General features: G+C 43.9%; 2 protein-coding genes across 19 annotated transcripts in view; one reads left to right on the forward strand and one right to left on the reverse strand.

Moving 5' to 3' along the window:
• Positions 1-760: 760 nt before the first annotated feature.
• LOC118395506 (U6 snRNA-associated Sm-like protein LSm6) lies at positions 761-18,435 on the reverse strand. Of its 3 annotated transcripts, none has more exons than XM_035789334.2 (4): positions 18,412-18,435; positions 2,085-2,186; positions 1,533-1,646; positions 761-963 (listed from the first exon to the last, which is right to left on the reverse strand). In XM_035789334.2, the coding sequence occupies exons 2-4, from the start codon at positions 2,176-2,178 to the stop codon at positions 929-931; spliced, it is 243 nt and encodes an 80-aa protein (XP_035645227.1). In that variant the 5' UTR covers positions 2,179-2,186; positions 18,412-18,435; the 3' UTR covers positions 761-928. The 3 variants fall into 3 exon arrangements, with proteins under 3 accessions (XP_035645227.1, XP_035645225.1, XP_035645226.1); XM_035789332.1 differs by lacking the exon at positions 18,412-18,435 and adding an exon at positions 2,601-2,707; XM_035789333.2 differs by lacking the exon at positions 18,412-18,435 and adding an exon at positions 2,342-2,588.
• LOC127907959 (zinc finger protein 827-like) overlaps positions 17,507-25,720 on the forward strand; it is a 115,830-nt gene continuing 107,616 nt past the window's right edge. For 12 of the 16 annotated variants that reach the window (XR_008065730.1, XR_008065731.1, XR_008065732.1 and 9 more), the window contains exon 1: positions 17,512-17,906. Coding sequence is in view for 4 of the 16 variants with exons in the window: in XM_052464734.1 (XP_052320694.1) it covers positions 17,864-17,906 (43 nt within the window). In the remaining 12 variants the exon portion in view is untranslated. Of the gene's footprint in view, positions 17,907-25,720 lie in introns of all 16 variants that reach the window. The other 4 variants (XM_052464731.1, XM_052464735.1, XM_052464732.1 and 1 more) reach the window with 3 other exon arrangements.

Consider the following 25,720-nt stretch of genomic DNA (forward strand, 5'->3'; position numbering starts at 1 on the left):
AAACGGGCAGCTACTATGACAGATCAGTTTACATGTTAATAGAATCTGACATAGCCTTGAGGGGGGACCATTTGTGGACAGGCATCGCTGTTTTGTTTCTCCATAATGGCTGGTTTTGATTGGTAATTGAGAAAATGCCAGAAGTCAATTGGCCATGCTCAGACTCCACCCACACATTAAACCAATCATGATTAAGACTTATCATATACTGTATAGACTGATAGTGATGAATGCAGCCCTTCAGGTCAGTGTATCCTGTATAATCTGTCTGATAACACTGAAGGAGAATGAGACATAAGTTATATTGTGAATGAACGCCTTGCTGTATCATGTGCCCAGTGCTTTATATGGTCTCCATGTTATTGGAAGCTGGCAGGGCTCAAGAGGACACAGTGAATTAATTGCTAGATTGAAGCTGAAATACACCCCATCAGTATGGCTTTAAGCTTCGTCATTATATAGGACTGACTGGAGAATATTATCTAGAAGAATCACTGCTCATGTTCAACCAGCCTCCACAGGTCAGTAAGGAACCAAGGAAGGAAAGTCTATATTCCTTATACATTTTCATTATATAAAATGAAAATACTTAAACTCAAGTAGGGGAGTATACAGATGTACTATATACTGATACTTCAATATATAAGTATACAATATATGTGCATAATCTTTTACAATTATGTTAGTGTCATCATTAGACAAAAGAAACACAAGCTTTTGCTCTAAATTTAGGTGGGAAAAACAGACTCTAGGAACAAAATTAAACTTCCAAAAACATTTATTGGATTGTTCTCCTTTTTACAAAAAACGAAACACTCTTCAGCTCAGAGACATTAAACAATACGAAAAACAATGTTCTCATATAACATAATCAACTGGAACAACGTCCGGGATAATAAAAAGAAAAAAAAGGGACAAATCCTCTGCATCACATCTTCCTCTTCTGGGTGCTGATGTATAACACTAAGGAAGGAAATAGGAAATAATTAGTCCAGACAAGAAAGGTGAAAACTTAAAATGGCATGTAGATACAAAACCAGATAATATTATGCCAGATATCGCGCTGACTTCCGTAACTACCAACAGGGTGAAGCGCAAGGCTAAACTTCTCTGCTGTTGTCACCACCCATGAAGAATTTTTTTGTGAGTGCAAGATCTTGTATCGTGCTCATCTTGCAATATCTACGGTACATCCTGCTGTCTGTGGCAACGTCATATATCGGAAAATCTCAGTTAATTACGAGTCATATCTGCCGTGTTCACGTGCTAGTCGGAACTAGGAAACTGACATTTCCGACTTGTTAACTGGTTGAAGTTATACACATGCCGCGTTCAACCAGTCAGCAAGTCGGAAATTTCAGTTTCATAGTTCCGACTAGCATGTGAAAAGGGCAATCAAAAATAAGTCATTACTAAAATAAATGGGAAGGAGTAATATACCAGTCTCCATAGCTATTCAATATCATGTTGACTTCTACACAAGTGCCACCAAGTAGTTAGAAAAAGCAAGTGTCTGGTTCTGGAGCTCTTACCATTGTTTCCTCTCAGGAAGGCGTCACCATACTTGTTCTTCAGCTGGCCATTGACATACTCCTCTGTCTGCTCCACTGCAATGTTCATATAGCCATCCAGACAGGCTAGGACACCTATAGAAAAGGCACAAACTAATGTCAATGGCACAGACAGGCACAGTCTATGGGCAATGCATCTTTAAACATCAGATCAAGCATAGAAGTCAAATGCATTATGTGTGGAGTAAGGATAGCACCAATAGTACTGTAACACAAACAAACATTTGCTGCTACTCTTATTATCGATCCTGATGCCTAGTCACTTTATCGCCTTCATGTACATATCTACCTCAAACCTCTGCATTGTTCTGGTACTCCCTGCATAGTGTTATTCTTGTATGATTTCATTCTGCATTGTTGGGAAGGGCTCCTAAGCAAGAGTTTCACAGTAAAGTCTACACCAATTGTATTTGGCACATGTGACAAATAAAATGCAGTTCTTGGTTAACAGGCAGTCTAGAAATATCACATACTGGCCAACTAGGTGATGACTTATAGAAGGTGCAGTGTTACCTCTGTAATCCACTCCAGAATTGAGCTTGACCACAACTGGTCTGCCAATGATCTGCTTCAGAAAGTCACTGGGGGTCTGCTTTCTGAGACTCATGATTCTGTCTGGAAGAGGAACATAGAGGAACAATAACTATGTATCATTTTGTATGATTCAAAATGCATAGGAAACGTTGCATCAGATCTGTATCCTACTAACATGGAGAAGATGCTAAATAGCTGTATTAGCAGGATGCACATTATGTCAAATGAATACTTGCCAATGTAGGAGGCGAGCTAGTTAGCTTATCAGCAAAACACAGAAATTACTGCGCTTGCTGGGCTAATGTGGCTAACAGGCCTAGCTATTAGTTAGCCTGCTGAAAAGCCACATTGAATCAGTCTTCATGGACAAAACGGCATATGCTAGTAGCATAACATTTCACGGTACTGAAAATAGAATTACGTATCGAATCGTTACTTAGCTATGTTAGGCATCTGCCGAATTAGCATTAGCTTGTTAGCAATCTAGCTACCCACCTGTACTTCACGTTCGTAGCTAGAATAATTTCTGTTGTGTTTTGGCTGTGAAAACAGCAGCCAATCAGCTACTTTTACCGAGCTCTGGTGTACGGTATCCAATAAAGGACAAATATCTATCTTCAAAACCACGTTTTGGATTTCTCACTATTCTTGAGGGTATCATATTTAAAATATTTTTTGAAAACTCTCATAAAGCAATTATATGAATAGGTGGATATTTTATTGTATGAGTGAGATAATGTGAAAGCTTTTATTAATTTGCATGCATTAAACAGTCTACTAGGCCTTCTGTCTAGTCTGCATATCAGAATAAATTATTTCGAAATACAGGCTTAAAGTTTTTTTACTGTCATTTGAACCACTTCATGGAGACAGCACTATTATGTAGATACATTATATATAGTTTAAATACCTGTATTTCCATTGCATTACCTTGTAATGCTATGCCCCGTGATAATGACCGTCTGACATGCAGGGCATTATGCTTTCATTGCCACTTCATTAAAAATGCATGAGCATAGTAGCTGCAACCACTAACCACTATTTGATTCATACACATCCATTTTATCTCACCATCACCAATAGACTAATGCTCATCATAGGATGGTGCAATACACTCAGAATTGCTCTATTGGAAGTGGAGGATTTCCATTCTGTTGATAATGTTTTCAGATCCCTGTGATTTTTTTCCTGTATAAGGTACATTATCACTCACCAAGATAAAGTATGTCATCTGATAACCCAGAGATGCTGGGGTGTGAGTCGTGACCCAAAAACCACAGGTTTGGAGGTATATGAGAAATGAGTTTGTGAGAAGAAGAAGAAGGATGGGGGTATATGGTGGAGAAAGGAGGAGGAGAGAGCGTTGGGCTGTGTGTGTATGTGTATTGGGAGAGAGGCAGAGAAGAATGTACAGATGAGGAGAGAGCATGGACCGTATGTGTGTGTGCGTGTGCGTGTGTGTGCGTGTGTGTGTGTGTGTGCGCATGTGTGTACTGGGAGAGAGGCAGAGGAGAGAGCATGGGCTGTGTATGTGTGTGTGCGTGTGCGTGTACATATGAGTGTGTGTACACGTGTATTGGGAGAGAGGAAGAGGAGAGCGCATGGGCTGTGTGTATGTGTGTGTGTGTGTGTGTGTGTGTGTGTGTGTGTGTGTGTGTGTGTGTGTGTGTGTGTATTGGGAGAGAGGCAGAGGAGAGAGCATGGGCTGTGTGTGTGTGTGTGTGTGTGTGTGTGTGTGTGTGTGTGTGTGTGTGTGTGTGTGTGTGTGTGTGTGTGTGTGTGTGTGTGTGTGTGTGTGTGTGTGTGTGTGTTGGGAGGGAGAGAGGCAGAGGAGAGAGCATGGGCTGTGTGTGTGTGTATTGGGAGAGAGGCAGAGGAGAGAACATGGACTGTGTGTATGTGTGTGTGTGTGTGTGTGTGTGTGTGTGTGTGTGTGTGTGTGTGTGTGTGTGTGTGTGTGTGTGTGTGTATTGGGAGAGAGGCAGAGGAGAGAACATGGGCTGTGTGTATGTGTATTGGGAGAGAGGCAGAGGAGAGAACATGGGCTGTGTGTATGTGTGTGTGTGTGTGTGTGTATATTGGGAGAGAGGCAGAGGAGAGAACATGGACTGTGTGCATGTGTGTGTGTGTATTGGGAGAGAGGCAGAGGAGAGAACATGGACTGTGTGCATGTGTGTGTGTGTATTGGGAGAGAGGCAGAGGAGATAACATAGACTGTGTGTATTGGGAGAGAGGCAGAGGAGAGAACATAGACTGTGTGTATTGGGAGAGAGGCAGAGGAGAGAACATGGACTGTGTGCATGTGTGTGTGTGTGTATTGGGAGAGAGGCAGAGGAGAGAACATAGACTGTGTGTATTGGGAGAGAGGCAGAGGAGAGAGCATGGGCTGTGTGTGTGTGTATTGGGAGAGAGGCAGAGGAGAGAACATGGGCTGTGTGTATGTGTGTGTGTGTATTCGGAGAGAGGGCAGAGGAGAGAACATGGGCTGTGTGTATGTGTGTGTGTGTATTGGGAGAGAGGCAGAGGAGAGAACATGGGCTGTGTGTATGTGTGTGTGTGTATTGGGAGAGAGGCAGAGGAGAGAACATGGGCTGTGTGTATGTGTGTGTGTGTATTGGGAGAGAGGCAGAGGAGAGAACATGGACTGTGTGTATGTGTGTGTGTGTATTGGGAGAGAGGCAGAGGAGAGAGCATGGGCTGTGTGTATGTGTGTGTGTGTGTGTGTATTGGGAGAGAGGCAGAGGAGAGAGCATGGGCTGTGTGTATGTGTGTGTGTGTATTGGGAGAGAGGCAGAGGAGAGAACATGGACTGTGTGTATGTGTGTGTGTGTATTGGGAGAGAGGCAGAGGAGAGAACATGGACTGTGTGTATTGGGAGAGAGGCAGAGGAGAGAACATGGGCTGTGTGTATGTGTGTGTGTGTATTGGGAGAGAGGCAGAGGAGAGAACATGGGCTGTGTGTATGTGTGTGTGTGTGTGTGTGTGTGTGTGTGTGTGTGTGTGTGTGTGTGTGTGTGTGTGTGTGTGTGTGTGTGTGTGTGTGTGTGTGTGTGTGTGTGTGTGTGTATGTGTATTGGGAGAGAGGCAGAGGAGAGAGCATGGGCTGTGTGTGTGTGTGTGTGTGTGTGTGTGTGTGTGTGTGTGTGTGTGTGTGTGTGTGTGTGTGTGTGTGTGTGTGTGTGTATTCGGAGAGAGGCAGAGGAGAGAGCATGGGCTGTGTGTATTTGTGTGTGTGTGTGTGTGTGTATTGGGAGAGAGGCAGAGGAGAGAGCATGGGCTGTGTGTGTTTGGAGGGAGGGAGGGAGGAAGAGAGAAGAATGAAGCAGTGAGAGGAGGAATCATAAAGTACATGTAGCTTGGTCTAGACAGGTTTCTTGTTAGCGGGGCATGGCTAGCCCTGCGGAGGCTAGAGGTTAATTTGGTATCTGCTGCTGTGTTAAACTGAGGTCAGTGCTACAAGTCCTTAAATCATAAACAAGAGTAGTTAAGAGTCTTGTATACACCTAGGCACAGGTTAATGAATATTCAATTAGCTGGGTTTTTTCTTCCCCCTGTTGCCGTCCTCAGAAATCGGGCGCTAGTGTGTAAATAGGATTTTGCCAGGGAAAGACCAAAGACCAAAGACAATAACGTCTACATTCATTATAGAGATGTACAGTAGAGAGCACCTTTAATTTGAATTGATATTTATGAATGTTATGTTATGTTATGGCTCCTATGTGGCTCAGTTGGTAGTGCATGGCGCTTGCAACTCCAGGGTTGTGGGTTTGATTCCCACAGGGGACCAGTATGTAAATGTATGCATTCACTACTGTAAGTTGTTTTGGACGTAAAACTCAAATGTACTGTTGTTTCCCTCTCATTGTATTGGCACACACATTCTTAACTATAATGGCTTGGAGCCATGAATTCAGCTTGTTAAGTCATACCGAATTGAAATACACGGTCAACGGGCATGTAGAAACACACGGGTCACGTCGTCTTCTCCATCATCATTGTATCTTGGTGGGGGATTTTCTAATATCACCTCCGGTGTGAACCCAACCTGACCGTGTACGCCCCTCTGCCTTTGTGCGGAAAATCATACCCTTAGAATGACATGTCAGAGAGGAATCATCAGAAAAGGCATCCAAGCTATATATATTTTAGCTATGTATTCATTCCAACTCTGTGCAGAATTCATACAGAAGGGAATGCTATCTGCCGAAAGGAAGAAGCCAAGACAGATTCACATTCATTACAGTGACTTGCCGTGACCCAAGCTCCCTCCACATTGTGTATCAGAAGCTTAACCGATCACACTGACCATTACAGGGGGATATTGAAAGTTGAAAATGGCAACCTCTAATATAATAACTATGTGTGTGGCCAGATGTGGCTTCTCTTTGCTCTGTCTGACCAGCCTAGTATCTATAACAACAGAGGTCGGCTCAAATGGACAGCCAACAAGAGCAACAGTCGATTCTCAGACAAATCCCTCCCTCTCAACCTAGAGACCCCTAACCCCTAGAGGAAGGGCCGCGAAATGGAAAGATTATGGCGGTGAGAGATGCTGTTGTTGCTGAGGGGTTGGAGGGATAGAGAGAGAGGGGGGAGGTAAGGAGAGGTTGAAGGTGAGAGGAGGTGGGAAGAGGTGGGGGGCTGCCCTCCATCCTTCCATCCCTCTAGTGTCCGCAGGCAGGATGGATGGAGGGCGGAGGAAAGGAGGGGGTTGGGTGCAGAGCGTCTAGACAGAGTTGACCCTCCAAGGCCAGGTTTTCTCTCCAGGTCAGGCTGGATATGGAGGGGGATAATGGAAAACCTCAAGGGAGTTTTCAACTGAAAAACAGATTGCCTGCTGGCGTGGTCTTGTTCTATCCCAATACTAATCCCTTACTGTATAGAGGTAATCGCTTGGAAGTGATGGGCAACGGTCCCCCTTGATCAGAAAAGGACCATGGAAACCACAGCTGCCACCTTCACTATATTCCCAGATACCTGGATGTCTTTAGTCTGGTACTGGGATGGTGTGATGTTATGAAGGCCAGTTCCATTCACTGGTGGTGCTCTTATGATTTCATCCAAGGTTTGCCTGTCTCTCCACACTAGGAGATATAACAATAACTGTCATCCACCAAGGCTACTGTGGTGGACAGGTCACTGCTTCAGTTCAGATGCAGCACTTTTGATATAGAAATACATTGCCAAGTGTAAAGAGGTGGATAAAAGATGAGAGTATTCCTAGAATGCATTTACAAGCCCCTGCCAGATATACAATACTAGATTTACCTGCAGAAACACAATGTGCATAATATGCATACTTAAATGCTTTTGCAGTTTATTCCTCCTTATTATTTCCAGTCCAATGATACATCCGACTGACTTCCTCTTAATGAGTCAGCTGTGAGCGTTGACGGTTGACAGCGGTGCGCTGGCCCCCAAGGCCCTCGGTGAGCCGGGCACGGTGCGAGGCGGGGGAGGTGGAGTGTAGTCACTCCCTGTCATTTGGGAGGAACTCCACCGAGACATTCTGAGAGAGAGAGAGAGAGAGAGAGAGAGAGAGAGAGAGATGAAAGCCCCTTCTCTTTTTCCACAGCCACCAAGCTCCAACCGCCGACAGCCAACCGGCTGCCTGAAAGAGTGGCTAACAGAACCCAGCCTGCCTGGTTGGTGTCCCCTAGGGGTTAGTGCTTGGACCGGCTAAAATCAGCCTAGCCCTGGAGGCATGTTCTCTCCCTCAGGAGCAGTGGGACCACAGACAGACAGACAGTCAGTCAGTCTTCCCGCACCCTCCACTGCATAGCAGCCCAGGAGCGGGCCAGCCAACACGAGGCTGGATCCCTTGGGATCCCCGTCTTAGTGGGAGAGTGCTTGCTGGAGCTTTACTCAGAGTCTGATTCAGTCTGACGCCCTCCCATGTTTCTTATTTAACTCTGGCTATGACGTTGATCTCTCCATTTGTGGCATCTTCTGAAGTGGTGGGAAGTAAATGAAAGCTGGTGCTGTAGTTCTGTACTAAATCAAGTGTTACTACAACACAAAGTCAATCACTATGATAAAAAACGATGGTGCTGCCTTATCTTTTAGTAATAATACTATGCTTCCAAAGACAATAATTGACACCAATGGTTCCCCTATTTTACTTAAAAAAAAAAAAGATAACAATCAAGCAACAATTATGTTCATCATCATCCACAGTATATTTAAGATCTCATATGGAAAACGACAGTATGAGATTTACAGTATCAATCAATCAATCAATCAAATTAATTTATAAAACCCTATTTCCATCAGCAGATGTCCCAAAGTACACAGAAACCCAGCCAAAAACCACAAAGAGCAAGCAATGCAGATGTAGAAGCACAGTGGCTAGGAAAAACTCCCTATCATCACATGATTAGGTTGCCCATTTGACTAGAATGTGAGCTACCCACATGACGCTAGTCGCCAGACATGCAGCCGAGGTGTTGAAGACAGAGAGTGGTTGTGCTTTTGTCAGACCATCACTAGACGGAGGGATGGTGAATGGATTGATGGTGCTTATACAAGGAGCCACTCCATCGGCAGGCCATAAATATGCATCGTGACATTTGGAACAAAGCCTTCTCGTCCTGCTTTCATTATGAGCCCCTCTGCCTAGCTGCATCCCGTAACATATCGCCATACTGTCACACCTTGTGTTTCATTGCCTATCTCTCTGTTCACCACCCTGGCTGAGTTACCACGAGATGTTGGCAGGTGATATGAAGATGGTGGAGTTGCCCAATGCTCTGTGAATGAATGGACAATAGGGAGCAGCAATTTCGATATTGACAGAGAACAAATTATTTGGGAGGTTGTACACTGTGTTTTGTTGTTTTTCTCTCGATGTGGTGACGACATGCGATGCAAACACGCTCGTTACTGATTCTGAATTTACCTAAGAGTTGCATTTCGGGATCAAAAGATGCTCTGTTCATATCAGAGTATGTATTTGCTGTTGGTTTACTGTATAGTTCATGGGATCAACACAGTGTAGTCAGATAGAGGAACCTGAGTTAACAGCTCCCTACACCGACAGTATAGCATTTAGAACACTGGCTGGCCTTTTCCTCCAAACACCTCATTGCTTTAGAAATGAATAAATATCCAAGACAGGCAGCCAGGAGCTGTTCCTTTCAAAACCCACACATCTCTCTTTCTTTTTCTCTCTCTCACACTTGTTCTTGTTCTCTGTCTCGCCCCCTCCTCTCTCTTTCTTTCTTTCTCTCTAGCTCTTTCTTTCTCCTCCCCTCTCTCTCGCTCTCTCTCATCCTCCTCTCTCTCGCTCTCCTCTTTCTCTCTTTCTCCCCTTTTCTTTCTCCATCTTATCTCTCTCCCACTCTCTTTTTCTTACGCTTACTCTCTCGGTTGCCATTTGACCAGGAGTGCTTCCTGCCACAGAGGACCTGTGACTCAACAGACAGTACAGCAACATTCTCCACTCACCCTCATGAATATGCACAGAATTAAAAACAGGAGCACAGACTATGTGGTACTGTGAAGGTTCCGGTTTGATTCTCAAGTCGCCATATCGACCAAAAAAAGGAGGGAGATTGTAGGGAAATATCTCGACGGCGTGGGGGGAAATGTTTAACACTAATTTCTTTATCCCTTTCTCAGGAGTACCATGTTACAAGAGAAGTCCTCGCGGCGGGCCAGCGTGCCCCGATAAATCTCAGCTGTCAGCTGGCAAGTGCCCAAGACACCGAGACGTTCTTTTCAGAACGTGCCAATCTCACAGAAGAGCTAGGACTCTAGAACCCCGCCCCGAGTGCCAATGCTTCACCGTGATGGGGGGGATTTCACACAAAAAAACTCTGGTGACCCAATGCTCCCGACCCGGCGGTTAACCATCGACTGAGTGCGTGTCACCCAGAGAGGATCCTGGGAGAAGAGACATACGACACAGTGTCAGCTGGTCTTCTGCTCAGGACCGCCGTGTGAGAATGGATTTGAAAATGAGACTGGATTCATGATGTCGTTCATCAGAATGAGAGTTAAGAATTCTTCTAGTCTTCACATAGATAAATGGCCAGGTGGCTGGAGCTGCTGAGTGGGAGAGAATATGGTGTTTGTGTGAAGATGCAACAGAACTCTCTCTAAATAGAACACTTGGTTTTTGTTCACTCTATTTGAAGGTAGGGGGGTGAGTGCACAACCACTTGTTTCTCAGAATGAGTCATGAATGGATCGGTCATTTGCCAAGCACACACACACACACTGAGTGTAAAAAACTTTAGGAACACCTGCTCTTTCCATGACATAGACTGACCAGGTGAATCCAGGTGAAAGCTATGATCCCTTATTGATGTCACTTGTTAAATCCACTTCAATCAGTGTTAAAAAAAAAATCAACAATTGTGCCGGCTATTTTGCTTAATTTAAGCAATTTTAAATGGTTTATACTTTTACTTTTGATACTTAAGAACATTTGAGCAATTCCATTTACTTTTGATACTTAAGTATATTTAAAACAAAATACTTTTAGACTTTTACTCAAGCAATGTTTTACTGGGTGACTTTCACTTTTACTTGATTCATTTTCTATTTAAGGTATCTTTACTTTTACTCAAGTATGACAATTCAGTACTTTTACCACCACTGCCTGTACTATATGAGCACGCAAACACACTTGTACAAGAATACACGCACGCACACGCACACACGCACACACACACACACACACACACACACACACACACGAACATATAATGCACACAAACGCACAAACAAATGCACACACACACACTATGCCTCAGGTCTTCCTTCTGAATGCAATATACCAGATGAATATCAAATTTATGTTGCAGTATTTAATCAAATAAAGCTAACCAAAAGATGCCAATTCCTCCTCGTCCATTTCACAACATTACTTTCCCATAATCCTTCACTTTGTCTGCCTCTGAAATGGCATCCTATTCATTATATAGTGCACTGCTTTTGGTCAAAGGTAGTGCACCATATAGGGAACAGGGTGCCATTTTGGAAACACCCTTTGCCTTTTACAGTGTAATTTACCTAGCCCTGACAGCCAGCCACCACACTGTCATTTTGACAAAGGCAGTCACCAACACTACCTATTTAAATGGTTCACGTTACCACATGACAATTGGCATGATCGTATAATAACGGATGTGTGCCAATGCCAAGTAGAGCTGGCTGGTAATGAGGCTCTAGCTTGGCCGCTTTTAATATTTGAATGTGTTTTCATTACAACAGCATGGAGCAGATAGCCTTTCTGACGTCCAGGCAATTGTCTGCAAATGAATGAGATTACATGACAAGCAGTGAATGACAGAGAGAGCAGCTACCCAGGCAGCAAGCGGCTGCCAAGTGCCAACCCCCGCCAGTTATCTGATGGTAGCCTAGCAACAGATCCCTGACCTGGCTTTGACCTCCACCCGATAAGGTCAACACCTGAAGACAACGCCATTGGACGACTGGCTGGGGAGGTGGGAGGAGCCTGGGAGGAGTGTAGGTGGGCTGAGACAAAGGAACCACACAGAGAACAAACGCAGACTCCCTGTGAGTGAGAGTGATCAGCTCATCACAGACAAAACATGTCGGTGGCACATCTCGCCTGCACTACCAGTGTTTTGTTACCCGAGTGTGTGTTATTTATCTTTGCCAGTGGAAGGTCAACATGAAAATACTAATAGTAAAATGTAAATATGAGTTAGAGCGCTTTCACACCACGATCCAGCTAATTATTTGTTTTCTTTCATGCACTGCTATTTATATTTCATTTACAGTCGCTGGTTACACTTAAATCCTTTTTACGGTTCTAATTCACAGGTCTCCAGTTTCACACAGGTCACATGTTTTTCCTAAATATATTTTTATTCAGAAGAAGAAAAAAAACTTGAAATGCTGGCAATATTTTGTATTTGTGGAAATAAATAGTGGGGGTCATAATAAGAGGGATGTTCTGGATAAGGAATTAATGGAGCGCAACCACGCACGCACACACACACTCAGTCAGTTCAACAGCAGCGGCACGGAAGTTAATCCAAATTGCGATAGTGGCAATATCCTATTAGGAGCATGGCAATAAAATCAAGTTGGGACTGGGAACACATTAGAGTTATCAGAACATGTTCAGCGCGCTCCATTTACACAATGAACTGGCAGTAATCAGGGGCCTCTCTTCCCCTGACATACAGTAGGTACACACACACACACACACACACACAACGAGACACATATCATACACTCAAACAACGGCATACAGATAAACACCAGTGTAGCACATTGTACGACACACACACACTGCATCCAACATTATCAGTGTAACATTATACAAAGAATCGGTATATCATACAAAGATATACACACACAATGAAAGAACCTACATTAAAATCATCCCACGGGTGTTACCGTAGTAGGCCATACAGTACAGTACAGTATACATGTTAAGTAACCTTCTAGGGATGACCCTTCAACTAGTCAGGACTGCCCTAGAGGCTAAAATAACTCTCTGAGTTGAAGGACCCACACTTGCCCCCCCTTGGGGCCTTAGCAAGACCTCTCCCCCAGTTCTCCAGGGGCAACCTAGACTCCTCCTCTGTGTGTGTGTGTGTCTGCAGTATGGTGACTGTCTCCCTACTACAGGGGAAGTGTTGAAGGTCATAGGGCAGGAAATAGGCCACCTGCCTCTGTCACACAGTCGCAGAGAGAGAGAAAGTGTGCCTGTGTGTGTGTTTTGGAGGAGTGAGCAAAGCTACAGTATTAGACTGAACCAAAGCACGGTGGGTGGGGTGTTATGTAAGGCTCTGTCCCAAATGGCACCCTATTCCCTATATAGAGCACTACTTTTGACCAGGGCCCATAGTGTTCTGGTCAAATGTTGTGCATTTTGTAAAGAAATGAGTTGCCATTTGGGATGTGTCCTAAGTCATGTCCTCTCTCCTGTCCTGTGATATTTGGTCAGGGGAGGATAAGGCGAGGCGACAACGGCCCATCTCTACGCCCAAATGTCCCCACCGGGGGTGAGAGCTCGGAAGGCCAGAGGGCAAGAGAGGGAGCGAGGTCCACCTGCTTCTGTCAAACTGTCAGGCCAGCTAGCGAAGGGTGTGTGTGTCTGTGAGTGTGTGTGTCCAGCGTCAGGCCAGGTGAAGGGAGGGGGGGGCAGAAGAGAGCAAGAGGGGAGGGCAGCATGTGTGTGTGTCTGTTTGTGTATATGAAGGACAATGTGTGTGTGTGGGTTGGTTTTACTATCCTTGTGGGGACCAGAAGACCTCACAAGGATAGTAAAACAAGGAAAAAGTGGGGATTTTTTTTAGGTTTAGGGTTACAATGAGGTTTAGATGAGTTGTATGGAGTATTTGAGGTGTATGGAGTAGTTGGGGTGTATGGTGTATGGAGTAGTTGGGGAGTATGGTGTATGGAGTAGTTAGGGTGTGTGGAGTAGGTTGGGTGTATGGAGTAGTTGGAGTGTATGGAGTAGTTGGGGTGTATGGAGTAGTTGGGGTGTATAGAGTAGTTGGGGTGTATAGAGTAGTTGGGGTGTATAGAGTAGTTGGGGTGTATAGAGTAGTTGGGGTGTATAGAGTAGTTGAGATGTATGGAGTAGTTGAGATGTATGGAGTAGTTGAGATGTATGGAGTAGTTGAGGTGTATGGAGTAGTAGTTGGGGTGAGTAGGAGGGGAGGGGTGTGTGAGCTACCAGCTCTCACAATCTCACGCCAGAATTAGACGTTCATCCATGTTTCTCAAACCAAAAATGTGGAAGTTGTTCAAATGTAAGTTTAGGCAATAACTCCAAATGGTTAAGGTAAGGGTTAAGGTTTGGGATAGGCTTAAAACAAAAATGACAAAAACAACTTTCTATTGCTGGATTTGAACATGCCTTCCTTTGGATGCCCATCCTCCATCCCTGTCCGCAATGCCCTAGCAATACCAAAACCTATGTGAAGATAACAGTGTTCACTGTTGCCCCTAGTGGCCGGTTTCAATGGACATCAAATACTGACTTGTAATCATGGGTGACCTGTCTGGTGTATGGGGTGTGTCTGTGTGTGTAGTTGGTGTGTGTTGGGGGGACAGGTGGCATATACCGGAAAACCCTGGCACCAGCCAGTGAGGATTTATCAGCCTGCGACAGTCGCGGCTGGACAGGGGACAGATGTTGCAGTTTACCCCGAGACTAGGCTACATCCAGCTAGTGTTAGCCTAGCACTATAGCTAGCCTAGACTAGGCCACATGGGACAGTACGAATAGAGATGGAGAGAGAGCAGAAAGTGGAGAAGCCAGGCTCATTCACCCTGAGACAGAAACTCCTCTTTTTTATCCACATCCCCCATCCTCCGCTGAAGCACCTGAAATGTCCATTTCGCTAACTGCCACGCCGCTGCAGGGAAGCATTTTAATAAGTCGTATTAATGCCAACTGACAAAATTCGCTGTTTTTAAAAGCAGCAGAACACCGGCAGTTATCAGTAAAGCTAAAGGAAATATAATTAGCTAAGGGGATTTTATTTCCTACAAACTGCTACTTATATATTATGATATATTATTGTATAGGAGGAAGGATATTACATGTGACAGGTGTGATGAGGCCTCCCTGGTCGAGTTGTATAGAGTTTTAGGCACTATTTAATATTTATGTATGTATGTAAATTCATGGGCAGTACTGACTGTGGCCAAGACGTGGCAAATGTGTTTTGTGCTCATCAATAGATTCCCAAGTAATTAAAAAAGTTATTATGAATAACACTTACACTACTGAAGTTTAAAAGCCACTTTTGATTGATTCACTTTCCCTACTCTGTTGTTTTTCTAACTTAGAAATTTGACATAGATTGCGGAACCGTTGATAGAGCACGATGTCAGAGCTTTGACCTTTAGGTGCAACCCTGAGTGAGGTCATGCTGGTGTTGCCATAGCTACTATCAGCGGATTGTCTTGTTGCCCGCATTACATCAGCGGCCTGGCATTGTTGGGGTCAGAGACCAGACTGTGACCTCGCCATGGTGACCAACCTAGACTCAGAGAACAAAAACATGACTCTGGCCCGCCACACTCTCTCTCTTCCTCTCCGTATCTCTCTTTCTCTCTCCATGAGTTGACATAGTTTATTGCGTCAAATGATCTGGATGAATATGCCATTGTCAAAGAAGGCTTAGTTTTCACTTGTTCATCAGGAGTATCATCTGTAAACTTTGTCATCACAACTTTCACAGATGTCTAACAGATTGCTCGATAAGATATAGGCTAAAGGCTACTAAAGTATATTTCATGTTTTATGGTGTACATATAAAGTATGTTTTGATGTTTTAATATGTAATTACATGCAGTATATTCTCAACAGCAGGAAAATAAACGATCTGGCTTCAGACTGACTGTACAGTATGTAAATATAGAGAATGGAATAGGATGGAAGGAACAGTGAACATTTAACCCCTCCTTTCCAACTATGCTGTGACCATGCTGGTCATGGGTGGAGGGAGGGGTGGGCAGTCAACACCTGGTCCCCTGTTATGAGTGCTCAGTTGCTGGTGCAGGTGAAGCACACACCCCAGCTGTCCACACACACACACACACACACACACACACACACACACACACACACACACACACACACACACACATGCCTGCGCCTGTACTGGTGTCAGACACCCTATGGTTTAGTCCCTTTCAACACAACACAGGAGTGGAGAGGCTGGAGGTACACCAAAGTTCAACCTACTGCCATGCACATGCACAATGTACTGTGAATTCTCACTAACCTTGGATTTCCTCAACAGAACCTTTATACAATAACACACGCTTCCATATGTGACGCTGGGCTTATACATACACTGCATGGCAGATAGGGCGGCAGGTAGCCTAGCAGTTAGAGCGTTTGAGCTAGTAACACTGGTTTGAATACCAGAGGTGACAAGGTGAGAAATCTGCCGATGTGCCCTTGAGCAAGGCACTTAACCCTAATTTGCTTCAGGTGTGACCGTACTACTAAGGCTGACCCTGTAAAACAACACACTTACACTTATCCGGTGTATTTGACAATAAAAAATTTTTTTTACAAAATAAAAATTCACAATAGAATATACTCATTCCTTAGGCCTCTTTCTTGTAGTTCTAATGTGGTCATATGACTCGCATGTGTTCTCTACATATGTCTACTGATTACTGTTACTTGACTAGGACTTGTCCAGCTTCTCTCTGGACCTTTATGATAGATAATAGACATTTTAATCATGTTATGCTCTTTCCTAATTAGAAAAATGCAAAGTGGCCATGTCACCTGTGGACATGATACAGGCAGTCCAGCCAGGAGGGCTAATTTGGGCTTCTGCTAATTGCCACGGTAACGAGCCTCCTGCGCCTCTCATAATCTGCATCTCAAATGGAACCCTGTTCCCTATAGAGTGCACTACTTTTTGACCAGAGCCATATTGGCTCTGGTCAAAAGTAGTGCACTCTATAGGGAATAGGGTGCCATTTAGGACTATTCTCTCAGAGGGAGGAGGTGGCAAGGGATGGAGGGATGGCAGGATGGAGGGATGAAGACACAGCTCTCATCACACACTGAGAGGTGTGAAAGAATGTGCCGGGCCAAGTGAACACAGCCTGCAGGAGCCCAGCAGCAGGAAGAGAGACGGGACAGGCTGCGCTGTGAAAAACTCAACCCAACGCCACCACCGCGAGGGAGAGGAATGGAGATTTCCATTTTTAACGTTGTTATTAAATGTATATGACATGACCCAACGTGGAAATGCAACAAGTGAAGAGTAAAACATGTAGTAATTTAGATGACGTGATTTACAGAGGGATAGGTTGGGGGTGAACTCAACTCTTAGGTAAACGCCATTGCTGTTACATGTACAATGTGACACAAAACACAATGTGGAAATGCAATAAAGTGTTGTTTTCTACTTTAGCTAATTCTTTTTTTTCCCCCACAGAGGAGAGGTACACTATTGTTGAGACCAGGGGAAGTTATAGCAGCAGTTACTTACAGTTCATGTGACATACGGCATTGAAAAAAATAAAAACAATAGCAAGAAATGAAATGTGTGCATCTGTAGCCTAATAAATATGGGGGTTATGCAAGTGTAAACATGAAAGGGTTCATTTCAAATGTATGTTTCATGCAAATTAATCATAATTGTTTATTTGGGGAAACTGGGGATTTCCATTGGGCTTCTGAATTACTATTCAATCCATAATTTAATCAATTCAGGAAATGTACATTTCACATTTTGAAAATATATTTATAATGTATGTGTAAAATAAATAAAAAATTAAATGCAATCAATACGAAAAATACTGTACTGATACTGTATTTCAGTATCTTTGCCATATTTATTATTTATAGAAGTTATCAAATACATGTTAAAAAAAATATGTAGGGGTTTTGCAGTCAGCAATACACCCTGTAAGCTTGGGGGCACCTTGTCCGTTTGTTTCTACGCTGCTATCGCGGGCGAGCTCCTCTAGAGCGTGTGTGCGAGCGTGTGTGTGTGAGCGTGTGTGTGTCTGCTCTGCTGTTGCTGCCCTCTGATCCCTGCATTAGTGTTAGTTAGGGGCTCGGAGACACACTTACACAGAGAGCAGCCATAGTCAAGACACGGCAACAACAACAGCACAGAACCCTCCTCCTCCTGTGGTCCTATACCCAACAATACACTTTAAACCGCGAGGACAAGACAGGTATACAGTCCCTGCCATCACTCTCGCCTACAATCTCAATGGGAAAAAACATGTTTTCTTCTTATCCCTAAAACAAGGAGGAGAATGTGACAAAAAGGGGGAAAATGCCAAGGAGGAAGCAGGAGCAACCCAAACGCCTGCCTTCACGTAAGTCGTTTACTGGTTTTGTGCAATTTTAATGGGTCTTCGTGTGTTTTGCGCAGTAGTTTAGGGTTAAAGAGGTGAAACAGACAAAGACACGGCGTAGGTTATTTCTCATTTTTTTTAGGTCTGAGCAAGGCAGCCATGTTGTTGGCGATGAGTAACGTTAGCTAAACAGCGAGTACATGAGCTTGTACGTGGCTTTAATCGAGTATAATCGATAAAGGTCCCATTTACCCTAAAGGTTGCGGTCAGATAGCTTGTGTATCGGTTGTATATGGTATAATGTCTGAGCGTTTTCGTTTATCTGTCCGTGCGAGCGAGTCTCTTTCGGGGGAGAAAGGGGAGGATCTGAGAATCTGGCCGCAATAAAATGAAGGGTCAGTCGGATCAGACAAGCCAGACTCGGGGCTAACCGTACCTCAGTGTTCCTAGTAATAGCGCTATCTAGCAACGCTCGGTAGCTAACTTCACATTTCGGTTAATATAAACGTCTAACTTTCTCTCTCACCACTCAAAACGGGTGTATTGGTTCCCTCGGTAGGCGCTCGCTCTGTTTTTACGTCGAGTTCTTCAAAGTCTGGAGATGATATTTTTTGTTGAAGCAGAGGTATTTTCTTCCGCCCAGTTCAGCGAGGTTCATGTCTGCATGCAGGCTATGTCAAAGCCATGGTCGGTCACCTGAAGTTCAGTTTTTTTCGCCTTCCCTTTGCAGCCATTCATTGCAGACAGACTACGATCAATAACGCGGGCTAGAGACGCTAAATTGCACATTCCCAATTTCTCGTTATGTCGTTACTCCGAATGTACATCAGAATGCGCGATTTTGGTATATATATTGTTCATTTGACCCTGTGTAGCTTGGATGTTTAGATTGTGCTTTTATCAGTCCAATAATGAAAAGCTGCAATGACACACTTCGGCCGCTAGAGGATGACTTCTAGGTAGAATGTGTGGATAAAATGATCAGAGGAATTGGCTTAGTGTGGCAATTTCCCCTGCTGTAGTGCAATGTCCTGAAGACCTGCGTAAGAACATGGCTTAATGAGTTATATTGGTATGCAAATGTAATTAATCTCATAAATCAATGATGACTTAATGAATGTACCATAATGACACAGTGTAGTCTTTCTTAAATGTCAAACAATGCAACTGTTCAGTGCTATTACTAGCTGTGATCAAGAGGATTTATATACTTTGTTGTATAAAGTATACAAAATGTGAAAACAGTGCAGTAAATATCAAATTAGAGTTTGTAGTGCCATAGTGTGAGCTATTCGTGTCCTCTTTCCACGTGTGTATTTAGGCTACTACAAACGTCCACATATCCAGTCCCAGAGTCATAAAACATCCCCAAAATAATACCGTTGTCTCCTCATCCACTGATACAGCGCTCAGGTGTTTGACCCAGAGTTGAACTAGAGAAATTGCGTCGGTTGGCTGGGTGAGAGAGTGGTATTTGGACAGTAAGCTCTCACTCACATGTTACTGATGGCGAATGTACGTACCTAGAAACGCCGCTGGAGTGGACGGAGCAGGTCATGCTCTGTAGCGTATAATGACATCAGTGGAGGCTGGTGGGAGGAGCTGTAGGAGGACGGGCTCATTGTAATGGCTGCAGTGGAATAAATAGGGAAACCACGTTTGACCATTCTATTTATTCCATTGCAGCCATTAAAATGAGCCCGTCCTCCTATATCTCCTCCCACCAGCCTTCACTGACTGATGCACCATACAGTACCCTGGGGCTCCAACTATTTAGTTCTATTATATGGGTTAGGTCACATGTAAAACTCATTTCATGTCGGGCCGAGTGTCTGCGGGTTTTCGCTCCTCCCTTGTACTTGATTAAGGAATTAAGGTCACTGATTAGTAAGGAACTCCCCTCACCTGGTTGTCTAGGTCTTCACTGAAAGGAAAAACCAAAAAGCAGCAGACACTAGGCCCTCCATGGAATGAGTTTAACACCCCTGGATTAAGTAATGTTATAGACATGTTACAGCCTACTGTATGCATCAATTACAGGATTTCATATAATAACAAAGAGAAATCCTTTTCTCTTTAATAAGTTGTGGCCAATATTTTACTTCTCCTCCATTCAATCACAAAACTGATACAGGACAACCTTTATTTATTCTGTATAGGTTTTCCTCCCACACTGACTGGAAGTCAGTGCCACTTCACCTTATTGGCCGTCTGTTTGTTTGTTTTCATTGTTCAGCTAACAACACCTACACCGATTGCTCATGTGCCAGGAACAAGCACAATATTGAAGTTCATATGTCTGCATCTGTACTGAGGCCCTGTGGTGAAAAGAGCACGATTACACATTGCCTTTAAACTACTAAAGGTGCTTTATCTTAGCCCAGACACATGCAGGTCTAGATATTTGGGGTTGTGTACTCTGCTTTGCTCTGTGCAGGCCAAGTGTCATGCTGTGTATATTAGCATACATGGCATGTGAGAGAGGGCACACACACGTACACACACATACTCACAAGCTGGCCATGGAGGTCACAGTACAGTGCAGCGCCCTCACTCAGACAAGTAAACATGACCTTTGGCGCCACAATGAAAACGGCCACTCTTTATGATTTTGGTACGCCCATGATTATCTATGTTGAATTCTATTGGCCGATTACTTACTGTAAATATTGACGGTAAAATTATCACTTGGATAAAGCATAGAGATTTTTACATGTAAAAGTAGTACTCTTTTTTTTTTTAAAGTGTAGATTATGCTGGAGGTCGGTTTTGAAATATTGTCAACGCAAGCCGCATTCTTTCAGGCCCAGAGGTTTCTAGGTCATTGGTCATACTTGTGTAATGTCACCAAATATTACTTATAAAACCTCTCTCTACTCTTGATAATTTCGGCAATCATTCTGAATTAGCTTTAGGCTATAGGGCCTATCTCCTGAATAAATGTTGAAGTAGGCTTAAACTCAAGATATGGATACGAATTGTAAGCTAAAAATAAATAAATGAGAGAGAGATACCCGATCATGAAGGGCAAAAGGTCAGGGGCATTGGGAGAGCGAGAGAGGGAGACATTTTCTCCTCTCCCTGTCTCCTCCTCTGCTGGTTCCTCAGGTTATCTGCATTTGAAATGGAGGGATTTTAGCCCCTGCCTCTACCTGACCGACCGAGTGCTCTTCTCCTTTCCTCCTCACCACCAGCCAATGGCTGGGTGGTTCTGTACCTTACTGTAATGGCGGGTCACTGGCGCCCTTCCACTTTCTATGATTATAATGACCTTGGCGGGGCCGGGGCTTGAAAACATTGGATTAAGGGGAAAGGAAAATGAGGGGAGGTTTCCATTTTGCTCTTGGCATCAAATTTGTGGGGAATTTCTGCCAAGAATCCCCCTCCGCCACTTTCCACCACCCCTCAACTTGACGGGGCGCGGGCTCTCATGGACCGCGGTGTCTGCCGGCTGGAGCTGAAGCGAATAATGATACACAGGCTTTCACTTAGCAATGAATTAAAGGGCAGGAGGAAGGTGGTGGGATGCCTCCTTCAGCATACGCTTCCATAGAGGGGAGTTTGAGACCCGCCGCGGTCAACACCATTCAGATTCAGTGGGTCGGCCTAAAACTGGCCCCATTCAGTCTCTCCGTGACTTGATGGAGAATTGAATGGATAGTAATTGGGAGGCCGCTACAGCGGTTGATCTTAAATGAAAGTTGTTGGGGTAAGTTAACTTTATGATGGGCCTGGTTCCAGAGAAGCTTCTGGGGTTTGATCAATACACATTTAAAATGTGTTGTTGCTTTCTGCATCAAACAGGTAGGCTGGCTGGCAATACCAAGGCCTGCAGGTATTGTCAGGATTCCAATGGGCATCCACTACGGTTGGGCGGTATGCAGATTTTCATACTGTCATACTGTTTCTGTACCAACCATTACCGAGTCAAAATATATAGGCAGCTTATGGTAGAGCAAATTAACATTCAATTCTCTAGCAACAGCTCTGGTGGACATTCCTGCAGTCAGCATTCCAATTGCACGCTCCCACAAAATGTGAGACATCCGTGGCATTGTGTTGTATGACAAAACTGCACATTTTAAAGTTGTATTTTATTGTCTCCCACACAAGGTGCACCTGTGTAATGATCATGTTGTTTAACCAGCTTCTTGATATGTCAGGTGGATGGATTATCTTGGGAAAGGAGACATTCTCACTATCAGGGATGTAAACAAATTTGTGCACAACATTTGAGAGAAATACGCTTTTTGTGCACATGGAACTTTTCTATGATTTTTATTTCATCTCATGAACATGGGACCAACACGTTACGCGTTAATATTTTTGTTCAGTGCATATGTAACTTACCGTTCTAAACAGTGGCGTAGCATGCATCCCCCAACCCTCAAACATTTAAAAAAAAATATATTCATATTTTTTTTGGAGGTATTGAAAATCATTCGGCGGTATTTAAAAATATCCCGGTGTACCGGTATAGATGGTATATCGCCCAAGCCTAGCATCCACTGAGAATCCCTCCAATTCATCCAGAATGCTATTTTGAATCAAGGTTGTCAATGAGGTGACACTTCGGTTAATTTCCAATGCCCTGAGTAATTACAAAAACATGTCTGATAAGCAACTCGCTTCACAATAACTTCAGGGGGCTACTTGTGAGTAATTAACTCTGTTTTGGACACTTTTCATCAAGTGTCAAATTCACTAGAGGTGCTAAGCAGGTAACTTAAGATAGGAATTCTTTATGCCCAACAAAAGGGACTCAGGGAAGCATAATATGCAAATCTCATAAAGTAATTATTTAGGGATGTCCATTGCCTTCCCCCATAATACTTATTCAGTTAGGCTTAATTAGAGCGGTTTCTTGACAAAGATCCAGGGATGACTTCCCTACCTGATTGTCGGCCATGACACTTGATCTGGTCTCTTTCGAACGACATCTTCAGCGTGGCCTCTTGTATTTTACATTGACCTAATTTAACAGAACAAATGAAAGCTCCATGTCCACTAGGAGGCCTAAAAATATATCACAAAGTTACCAGCAATCTGTTCCACACAGTACCTACCTGGTCTCAATCAACCCCCCCCTTTACTCCTCCGTGTGGAATGGAAGTGCCTTAGCCTTGGTAACGATTTTCTCCATGTTGACAAGCCACAACAGGGAGATGTACAGCTTCGGAGAGCAGCCCTTTGGCTAGGACGTAGCCCCGGCACTGAGTAATACCAATCTCACAGGAGTAGCACAGGCTCTCAGTTGGCCGCAGTTCATAAGGAACTGCGATCAGCTCGCTGGTGCAGCTGGGAAAGACAGAGGGGAAGAGAGAGGGAGAGTACTGGTGGTGGTGGAGGAGGTGGTGGGGAAGCTGCTAAGAGCTCTGGGCGGTTTTCTCTGTTGTACCACACAAAGTGCATCTAGGGCCCTGCAGGACAGGCCTTTAACAGGCGTGAGGGATGTAGAGATATAGAGAACGAGAGAGAGGAGGGAGGTCTGGGGAGCAGGAAGCTCTAGTCGGCCAGTCGTGCCAGACTGCTGCCTCTGCTTATAACAGGGATGTGATTTATTATCGAGGCTCATTTCACTCTTAAAAGAGAGATGGAAATGACATCGCAGAGAATTAGAGAGGTCTCCTCAATTGTCTCTGAGAAGAAAGCCATAGCTGTAGGCGTGGGGATATTTCGGAGCATGTGGTACGCGTCTAACTGGTGCGTGAAATCAGAGGAGGGTTTTTGCTTAGGTTGGCATAGATTTTTCTTTCCTTTGGTGGTGAGGCCTTTTTAGTTTAGATAGTGGATACTGATTCGGTCACTGCGTTTGATGGCCCTTGCCAAGGGGCCAGTCTTGGCTGCCCTGTATAACCAAATAACTGCACTCCACTCTCTATGTTGCCAGGTTTGAAATACATGGTAATTTTATGTAGCTCTACTGTCTTGATGTATGTTGTTGTTAGGGGGGCTTAAAATGGCTCTCGTCCAACACGCTGATCTTGTCGCTCTGGCGGAGAGCACTCTAGCACGGCGGAGTGCTAATGTCATGACCTCACTTCCTGTGTGGGTGGAAGAGAGGCAAGGAGGCCCCCACACTTGCCAGGCTCTTGTTAGCCTTTGGCAGCAGCAGCCAGGCAAACTCTGTCCTCTCTGGTCTGGAAGTCAGCACTAGGCTTAGGCAGTATCCAGATTTTCATACCATCATACTGGGATTTACGGTATGACTGCATAGCACACAAGGGGGCGCTAAAAAACACAAAAATGCCCGTTGCGCATCTATTACCAGAATGCTCACAGAATTAGCACAAGTAATATCAAAGTCCCATAGACACTTTTAACTGAATGGTAACAAGCGAAAATTGACAAACTAATTGCAAAGACGGGCAAATTCAGCTCACAAAGTTGTACAAGCACGCTACCAAATGTCATTTTCGTTGAGTGGGTACAAGTGAAACTGAACAAGAGAAATTGTGCAAATGAAAAAGTTGTGATGCATGCTTATTTGAAGGAAGAGCAGCATGTGTACACAAAGCAGAGGGGAGGAGAAAAAAACACGACTAGGAAGCACAGGGAAAAAATAGCAGCCGAACAGATAACTCACCAAGAAATCTTGGACTTCTCAAACACGGCAGAAAGCCGTTATAAGGTATCTGATGGCAAACATTTGATAGTGAATTGCATACAAGCGTAACTCCCTCACCTCATGTGCCCCACACAACAGAGGCCGTGTCTAGACTTGACAGTTCGTGCAGCTTTAGTATTCTGATCATAGAGTTCTGATCATGGAATTCCGAACACGTCATGCGTCTACACCTACATTTAAATGTGTCCACAGTGTTTCCGGATTCTCTTTTCCCGTGCTATATTCAAATGCCAGTATGCATTCTACAAATGGTGGAATAGGCTAAATATGATATCGCAACAACTGATGGCAGTAGCTTACTACTGTAGCTAACTAGCCAGCTAACCTCTGTAGCTAACTAGCCGGCTAACCTCTGTAGCTAGCCAGCAAGCAACGCTGAAGAGATTGCAAACGGGTTAGCATACCTCTAGCCAAACAAAAATGTTTTTCTGAAGATTAGCTGGCTAGCATTTGAGTCCAGCAAACGGGTTCCACACATTTCCTCCTATGTTTATAATGAAAAGGTCCCTCTCGGTCCCAAAACACAAGTTTTCTGGAGACTTGTGGGAGGAGTGCTGATGACGTCGCCCACTGTATGCGCTTTCGGTAGCCTGACTGCATCCAGACTGAGGAGAAATCCACACACAATGCAGCCCTGACCACCTCCTGAAGTGGTCAGACAGATCTGAACACAATCACACCACAAAGCCACTTTTGTGTGTCTAGACTAGAGGTCGACCGATTATGATTTTTCAATACCGATTATTGGAGGACCAAAAAAGACGATACCGATTAATCGTCCGATTTAAAAAAGAAATATATATATATACTAATCAGTATCGGCTTTTTTGGTCCTCCAATAAGGTCCTCCAATAATATATATATATATATATATATATTTATTTTTTAAATATTTTTATTTAATTATTTGTAATAATGACAATTACAACAATACTGAATGAACACTTATTTTAACTTAATATAATACATCAATAAAATTAATTTAATTTAATCAATAATGAAACATGTTCAATTTGGTTTAAATAATGCAAAAACAAGTGTTGGAGAAGAAAGTAAAAGTGCAATAGGTGCCATGTAAAAAAGCTAACGTTTAAGTTCCTTGCTCAGAACATGAGAACATATGAAAGCTGGTGGTTCCTTTTAACATGAGTCTTCAATATTCCCAGGTAAGAAGTTTTAGGTTGTAGTTATTATAGGACTATTTCCC

This window comes from Oncorhynchus keta, chromosome 16 (genome assembly GCF_023373465.1).
Source record: "Oncorhynchus keta strain PuntledgeMale-10-30-2019 chromosome 16, Oket_V2, whole genome shotgun sequence".
In the NCBI taxonomy this organism is placed as follows: Eukaryota; Metazoa; Chordata; class Actinopteri; order Salmoniformes; family Salmonidae; genus Oncorhynchus; species Oncorhynchus keta.